General features: G+C 51.4%; 1 protein-coding gene across 1 annotated transcript in view; it reads right to left on the bottom strand.

The window, feature by feature from the left end:
- The window catches only part of LOC112238088 (potassium voltage-gated channel subfamily H member 2-like), a 38,996-nt gene extending 31,980 nt beyond the window's left edge, over nucleotides 1-7,016 (bottom strand). Inside the window, exons 1-5 of the mRNA XM_042298629.1 lie at nucleotides 6,715-7,016; nucleotides 5,794-6,580; nucleotides 5,312-5,622; nucleotides 4,929-5,162; nucleotides 4,660-4,840 (exon numbers count right to left, since the gene is read on the bottom strand). Coding sequence (XP_042154563.1) covers nucleotides 4,660-4,840; nucleotides 4,929-5,162; nucleotides 5,312-5,622; nucleotides 5,794-6,580; nucleotides 6,715-7,016 — 1,815 coding nt within the window. The remainder of the gene's footprint in view (nucleotides 1-4,659; nucleotides 4,841-4,928; nucleotides 5,163-5,311; nucleotides 5,623-5,793; nucleotides 6,581-6,714) is intronic.
- Nucleotides 7,017-8,633: the final 1,617 nt, after the last annotated feature.

Here is an 8,633-nt window from a genome sequence, read left to right as displayed (position 1 = left end):
TCACCATGATGCTAGACAGACTGCCATCACCATGATGCTAGACAGACTGCCATCACCATGATGCTAGACAGACTGCCATCACCATGATGCTAGACAGACTGCCATCACTGTGATGCTAGACAGACTGCCATCACCGTGACGCTAGACGGACTGCCATCACCGTGATGCTAGACAGACTGCCATCACCGTGACGCTAGACGGACTGCCATCACCGTGATGCGGTTATGCGAAGAACATCCTCAGCCCTCATGTCATCACCGTGATGCTATTGGACTCCATCACCGTGACGCAGACAGACTGCACATCACACACACACACACTGCCATCACCGTGCACGGACTGCCATCACGTGTTTGTGATTTATTAACATGCACAGGGCCCTCCCCACTGTCTGATAGACTGTAGCTGTTTGTGATGTAATATGCACAGGGCCCTCCCCTCTGTCTGATAGACTGTCAGCTGTTTGTGATATAATATGCACAGGGTCCTCCCCTCTGTCTGATAGACTGTAGCTGTTTGTGATGTAATATGCACAGGGTCCTCCCCTCTGTCTGATAGACTGTAGCTGTTTGTGATATAATATGCACAGGGTCCTCCCCTCTGTCTGATAGACTGTAGCTGTTTGTGATGTAATATGCACAGGGTCCTCCCCTCTGTCTGATAGACTGTAGTTGTTTGTGATTTAATATGCACAGGGTCCCATCCAGCTGACGACTACTGAAAGTCTTGCTGTTGATAAGAAGCTCTATAATCTGTTCTTAAACCTCTTGAAGGTAGGGGGCACTAATTTCATTTTTGTAAAAATAACGTGCCCAAAGTAAACGGCCTATTTCTCAGGACCAGATGCTAGAATATGCATATAATTGACAGCTTAGGATAGAAAACACTCTAAAGTTTCCAAAACTGTAAAAATATTGTCTGTGAGTATAACAGAACTGATATTAAAGGCGAAAGCCTAAGAAAAATCCAATCAGGAAGTGACTCATGTTTTGAAACCGTTGTGTTCCAATGCACCCCTATTGGCCACTGAAAGGGATATCAACCAGATACCTTTTTCTACGTATTCCCTAAGGTGTCTACAGCATTTTGACGTAGTTTCACGCCTTTATGTTGAAGAATGAGCGTAAACGACTACATTGCGTAAGTGGCCAGCTGAGGGCTCTCAGAGTGATTCTTGCATAGGTAGTCATTTTTCCTCTCGCACCTACTGAAAAGCCAATTGTCCCGGTTGATATATTACCGAATAGATATTTGAAAAACACCTTGAGGATTGATTATAAAAAAAACATTTGCCATGTTTCTGTCGATATTATGGATATAGTTTGGAATTTTTTTCGGCGTTGTCGTGACCGCTATTTCCGGTGGATTTCTCAACAAAACGTGACCAACAAACGGAGGTATTTTGGGTATGAAAATAATCTTTATGGAACAAAAGGAACATTTGGTGTCTAACCTTAAGTCTCGTGAGTGAAAACATCCGAAGCTCATCAAAGGTAAATGATTAATTTGATTGCGTTTCTGATTATTGTGACCAAGCATCCTGCTGCTAGCTGGACATAATGCTATGCTAGGCTATCGATAAACTTACACAAACGCTTGTCTTGCTTTGGCTGTAAAGCATAATTTCAAAATCTGAGATGACAGGGTGATTAACAAAAGGCTAAGCTGTGTTTCACTATATTTCACTTGTGATTTCATGAATATGAATATTTTCTAGTAATGTTTTTTGACCGTTGTGCTATGCTAATTAGTGTAGTTGATGACAATTCTCCCGGATCCGGGATGGGTAGTTCCAAGAGGTTTTAAAGGAGTCTCTTTATAAGACAATGATTGACAGGTACTGAGTCGTACTGAAACCAACGTCTTTTTTTTTTACAGAAGATGTCCATGCCATGTGTGATGATGGCCATCGTGGGACATTCTTCCGGCACTAATGGAACTCATAAACAATTCAGGGGCTTCAGTTTTCGACTGTAAACGTGTGATGTCACGGGGACCTCAGATCGTTCTACATCAACCAACGCTAGATCGGCTGTCATTTCGGGAGCGTTCGGGGTTGATACCCTTTTTAATAATGCAAGTACATCTCACGACTCGTATAAGATATAGGATGCTATTAGGCCGACAACGCTTTGCCAACAGGCAGCCGCTGCTAAGAACACAAGGGTCACCATGACACAACCAGCACTGACAAAAGCAACAGATATGGCAGTGAAGCCGATCAATGTGTTTGAGCTACATATACCCAGTTCTCACCCTGCCTTGACATGTCTTAGATATAAGATATAAGTACAATGAAAAGTGTGAGCGAGATCACTGTCTTCTTTTTCAGTGTCATAGCCAACACAGGAGAATGAGAGTGAGAGAGAGAGAGAGATCGAAAACAAACTCAATTTTGATTAACTCCCGTATCTACTGGGTGAAATACCACAGTGTGTCGTCACAGCAGCAAGATTTGTGACCTGTTGCCAGAAGCAAAGGGCAACCAGTGAAGAACAAACACCATTGTAAATACAACCCATATTTATGTTTATTTATTTTCCCTTTTGTACTTTAACTATTTGCACATCGTTACAACACTGTATACAGACATAATATGACATTTGAAATGTCTTTATTGTTTTAGAACTTGTGTGAGTGTAATATTTACTGTTCATTTTTTATAGTTTATTTCATATTTGTTTATTATCTATTTCACTTGCTTTGGCAAATGTGAACATGTGTTTCCCATGCCAATAAAGCCCTTGAATTGAATTGATAGAAGAGGACACCAACCTATAGGAGAGGATTTCTCTGGCTCTCTACACCAGCATATTCCATTCAAGTAGCCCAATTCCCCAGTTTGAATCCAATGCATTGTGGCATACATGCTCACATGCAGTCAGCAGCAAGCCCAGATGTAAGATGAACAGTTTATAGCACATTCAGCCATATTTCATGCAAATGCTATATCTATTTTGATCTTGGCCTGTTTATAAAGGTAAGGGCGGCAGGGTAGCCTAGTGGTTAGAGCGTTGGACTAATAACCGAAACGTTGCAAGTTCAAATCCCCAAACTGAAAAATCTGTCGTTCTTCCCCTGAACAGGCACTTAACCCACTGTTCCTAGGCCATCATTGAAAATAAGAATTTGTTCTTAAAATGCTACTAAATGAATCAGTTAGATATTTGCTTTTGTGGAGAAGAGAGACTTAAAGCCCAACTCTTCCCTGTTGGAGGCTAAAGTGAAGGAGAAAAGAGACACAAAGCCCTAATCCTCCGTGTTGAAGGCTAAAGTGAAGAAGAAGAGAGACTTAAAGCCCAACTTCTTCCTGTTGGAGGCTAAAGTGAAGGAGAAAAGAGACACAAAGCCCTAATCCTCCGTGTTGAAGGCTAAAGTGAAGAAGAAGAGAGACTTAAAGCCCAACTTCTTCCTGTTGGAGGCTAAAGTGAAGGAGAAAAGAGACTCAAAGCCCTAATCCTCCGTGTTGAAGGCTAAAGTGAAGGAGAAGAGAGACTCAAAGCCCTACTCCTTCCTGTTAGAGGTTGAGAAGAGGGAGAAGAGAGACATTTAAAGTGATGATGGTGCTGATGAAAAAGTAAGGAGTTGGTTGGAGCTTAGAGAGAGAGTGAGAGGGCGAAAGAAAGCTGGGAATCTGGGGATGGGAGGATGGGGGGGTTGTAAAGATGGAGGCAAGATTATGTCTGGCTTCTCTGTGAGGTAATATGCTCTTTTGTTATGTTAAATGGGAACCAGCAGCGGTGGAAAGGTCACGGAGAAAGCTAAGTGTCACACAGGCACACACACACACACACACACACACACACACACACACACACACACACACACACACACACACACACACACACACACACACACACACACACATACACACACACACGAACACACACACACACACACACACACACACACACACACACACACACACACACACACACACACACACACACACACACACACACACACACACACACACACACGAACACACACACTCTCTCAATTCAATTCAATTCAATTCAATGTAATATGGTCATACATTTGGCAGGAGGTTAGAAAGAGCAGCTCAGTTTCCACCTCATTTTGTGGGCAGTGTGCACGTAGCCTGTCTTCTCTTGAGAGCCAGGTCCTCCTATGACGGCCTTTCTCAATAGCAAGGCTATGCTCACTGAGTCTGTACAAGGTCAAAGCTTTCCTTAAGTGTGGGTCAGTCACAGTGGTCAGGTATTCTGCCACGGTGTACTCTCTGTTTAGGGCCAAATAGCATTCTAGTCTATCACCTGTATATCCACCTGATCATTATTGCTTCCCAAATCACTGGTGGATGGCTCTTTATCAGCGATGCTTCGTACCACCGGGTCATCTGATGAATAGCCATTTGCAACCAGCACTTCAATTCTGAATACGATACAAATATGATACGACACACAAATCGGATACTTTAGTTATAGGCATACCTGGATTCATCAGCACATCACAAACCTACGTACATAACTAATCCACAGCATTTCACAGATCCAGCTCCAGGTATATACACCACATATACACAAACAAAGTCAATTCAATGCAGAGTCTTCAACTATAAGGGGCCTTTTTGAGCCCACCTAGATGTGTCTTTGAGGGTCTAGAGCATACTTGTTAAGTTTAAAACTGCATCCCCACACCTGCATCCCCTGGATCCCCACACCCTGCATCCCCACACCCTGCATCCCCACCCTGCATCCCCTGGATCCCCACACCCTGTATCCCCACACCCTGCATCCCCACACCCTGCATCCCCATCCCCTGGATCCCCACGCCCTGCATCCCCACACCCTGCATCCCCACACCCTGCATCCCCACCCTGCATCCCCTGGATCCCCACACCCTGCATCCCCACACCCTGCATCCCCATCCCCCATCCCCTGGATCCCCACACCCTGCATCCCCACCCTGCATCCCCTGGATCCCCACACCCTGCATCCCCACACCCTGCATCCCCATCCCCTGGATCCCCACGCCCTGCATCCCCACACCCTGCATCCCCACCCTGCATCCCCTGGATCCCCACACCCTGCATCCCCACACCCTGCATCCCCACACCCTGCATCCCCATCCCCTGGATCCCCACGCCCTGCATCCCCACACCCTGCATCCCCACACCCTGCATCCCCACCCTGCATCCCCTGGATCCCCACACCCTGCATCCCCACACCCTGCATCCCCACACCCTGCATCCCCATCCCCTGGATCCCCACGCCCTGCATCCCCACACCCTGCATCCCCACACCCTGCATCCCCACACCCTGCATCCCCACACCCTGCATCCCCACACCCTGCATCCCCACCCTGCATCCCCTGGATCCCCACACCCTGCATCCCCACACCCTGCATCCCCATCCCCTGGATCCCCACGCCCTGCATCCCCACACCCTGCATCCCCACACCCTGCATCCCCACACCCTGCATCCCCATTCCCTGGATCCCCACACCCTGCATCCCCTGGATCCCCACACCCTGCATCCCCATCCCCTGGATCCCCACGCCCTGCATCCCCACACCCTGCATCCCCACACCCTGCATCCCCATCCCCTGGATCCCCACACCCTGCATCCCCTGGATCCCCACACCCTGCATCCCCACGCCCTGCATCCCCACACCCTGCATCCCCACACCCTGCATCCCCATACCCTGCATCCCCATCCCCTGGATCCCCACACCCTGCATCCCCTGGATCCCCACACCCTGCATCCCCACGCCCTGCATCCCCACACCCTGCATCCCCACGCCCTGCATCCCCACACCCTGCATCCCCACACCCTGCATCCCCATCCCCTGGATCCCCACACCCTGCATCCCCTGGATCCCCACACCCTGCATCCCCACACCCTGCATCCCCATCCCCTGGATCCCCACACCCTGCATCCCCTGGATCCCCACACCCTGCATCCCCACGCCCTGCATCCCCACACCCTGCATCCCCACGCCCTGCATCCCCATCCCCTGGATCCCCACGCCCTGCATCCCCACACCCTGCATCCCCACACCCTGCATCCCCACACCCTGCATCCCCATTCCCTGGATCCCCTGGATCCCCACACCCTGCATCCCCATCCCCTGGATCCCCACGCCCTGCATCCCCACACCCTGCATCCCCACCCTGCATCCCCTGGATCCCCACACCCTGCATCCCCACACCCTGCATCCCCACACCCTGCATCCCCATCCCCTGGATCCCCACGCCCTGCATCCCCACACCCTGCATCCCCATCCCCCTGCATCCCCATCCCCTGGATCCCCACACCCTGCATCCCCACACCCTGCATCCCCACCCTGGATCCCTGCATCCCCACCCTGCATCCCCTGGATCCCCACACCCTGCATCCCCACACCCTGCATCCCCATCCCCTGGATCCCCACGCCCTGCATCCCCACACCCTGCATTCCCACACCCTGCATCCCCACACCCTGCATCCCCACACCCTGCATCCCCATTCCCTGGATCCCCACCCCTGGATCCCCACACCCTGCATCCCCATCCCCTGGATCCCCACCCTGCCCCCTGGATCCCCACACCCTGCATCCCCACCCCTGCATCCCCACCCTGGATCCCCACACCCTGCATCCCCACACCCTGCATCCCCACACCCTGCATCCCCACCCCTGCATCCCCATCACCCTGGATCCCCACACCCTGCATCCCCACACCCTGCATCCCCACACCCTGCATCCCCACACCCTGCATCCCCACCCTGCATCCCCTGGATCCCCACACCCTGCATCCCCACACCCTGCATCCCCATCCCCTGGATCCCCACTCCCTGCATCCCCACACCCTGCATCCCCACACCCTGCATCCCCACACCCTGCATCCCCATTCCCTGGATCCCCACACCCTGCATCCCCTGGATCCCCACACCCTGCATCCCCATCCCCTGGATCCCCACGCCCTGCATCCCCACACCCTGCATCCCCACACCCTGCATCCCCATCCCCTGGATCCCCACACCCTGCATCCCCTGGATCCCCACACCCTGCATCCCCACGCCCTGCATCCCCACACCCTGCATCCCCACACCCTGCATCCCCACACCCTGCATCCCCACCCTGCATCCCCATCCCCTGGATCCCCTGCCTCCCCACACCCTGCATCCCCACCCCGGATCCCCACCCCGGATCCCCACCCCGGCTCCACACCCCGGATCCCCACCCCGGATCCCCACCCCGGATCCCCACCCCACCCCGGATCCCCACCCCGGATCCCCACCCCGGATCCCCACCCGGATCCCCACCATCCCCACCATGGATCCACACCCCGGATCCCCACCATGGATCCACACCCCGGATCCCCACCATGGATCCACACCCCGGATCCCCACCCCGGATCCCCACCCCGGATCCCCACCATGGATCCCCACCATGGATCCCCACCATGGATCCACACCCCGGATCCCCACCATGGATCCCCACCCCGGATCCCCACCCCGGATCCCCACCATGGATCCACACCGGATCCCCACCATGGATCCACACCCCGGATCCCCACCATGGATCCACACCCCGGATCCCCACCATGGATCCACACCCCGGATCCCCACACCGGATCCCCACCCCGGATCCCCACCATGGATCCACACCCTGGATCCACACCCCGGATCCCCACCATGGATCCCCACCATGGATCCACACCCTGGATCCCAACTCTGGATTCCCACCATGTATCCCCTGCTGTTTACGCAATCGTAAAATGGCCCATTTTAAATTACAATCTCGGTCAGGTGGGCATTATTTAAAAGCTTGTTCTATTTCCAACATGACTAGCTACGTTTTAAAATATGATCTTAGAGTATTAGGCTTTCACAAGGCAATTCAGAGAAACAGGTCATCATTTTGGTACGCTTAGAAAGGAGTCATGAGTGCCTTCAAGTGATTGTTCCAAGGCAAATTGTCTTCACAGACGACAAACGCAGGTTCATTGTGTTCAGAACAACCCAGGGTATGACGCCATGTCATCTTGCAACTGTACATCAAACATAGTGATCATGAACTTTGACACTGTACATGACATGACTTTTATGAGGTGGAAATGGGAAGTGCACATTTGGACTTACGGTTGTTCGGCTTGTATGACATCAAAGCGGTATTTATTCTAATTACACATATGCTCTCTCTAATTCTCTCTTTCTTTCTCTCTCTCGGAGGACCTGAGCCCTAGGATCATGCCCCAGGACTACCTGACATGATGACTCCTTGCTGTCCCCAGTCCATCTGACCGTGCTGCTGCTCCAGTTTCAACTGTTCTGCCTTATTATTATACGACCATGCTGGTCATTTATGAACATTTGAACATCTTGGCCATGTTCTGTTATAATCTCCACCCCACATAGCCTGGTTCCTCTCTAGGTTTCTTCCTAGGTTTTGGCCTTTCTAGGGAGTTTTTCCTAGCCACCGTGCTTCTACACCTGCATTGCTTGCTGTTTGGGGTTTTAGGCTGGGTTTCTGTACAGCACTTTGAGATATCAGCTGATGTACGAAGGGCTATATAAATACATTTGATTTGATTTGATTTGATTTAATTATAATCCAGCACGGATATTGAACCAACGGTCCGCGGAGGTACTGCAGGGGGTCCGAGTAAATAAATCAATAGAATGTAG

This window comes from Oncorhynchus tshawytscha, linkage group LG16, assembly GCF_018296145.1.
Source record: "Oncorhynchus tshawytscha isolate Ot180627B linkage group LG16, Otsh_v2.0, whole genome shotgun sequence".
Lineage (NCBI taxonomy): Eukaryota > Metazoa > Chordata > Actinopteri > Salmoniformes > Salmonidae > Oncorhynchus > Oncorhynchus tshawytscha.
This window is presented reverse-complemented; position numbering and strand designations above follow the sequence as displayed.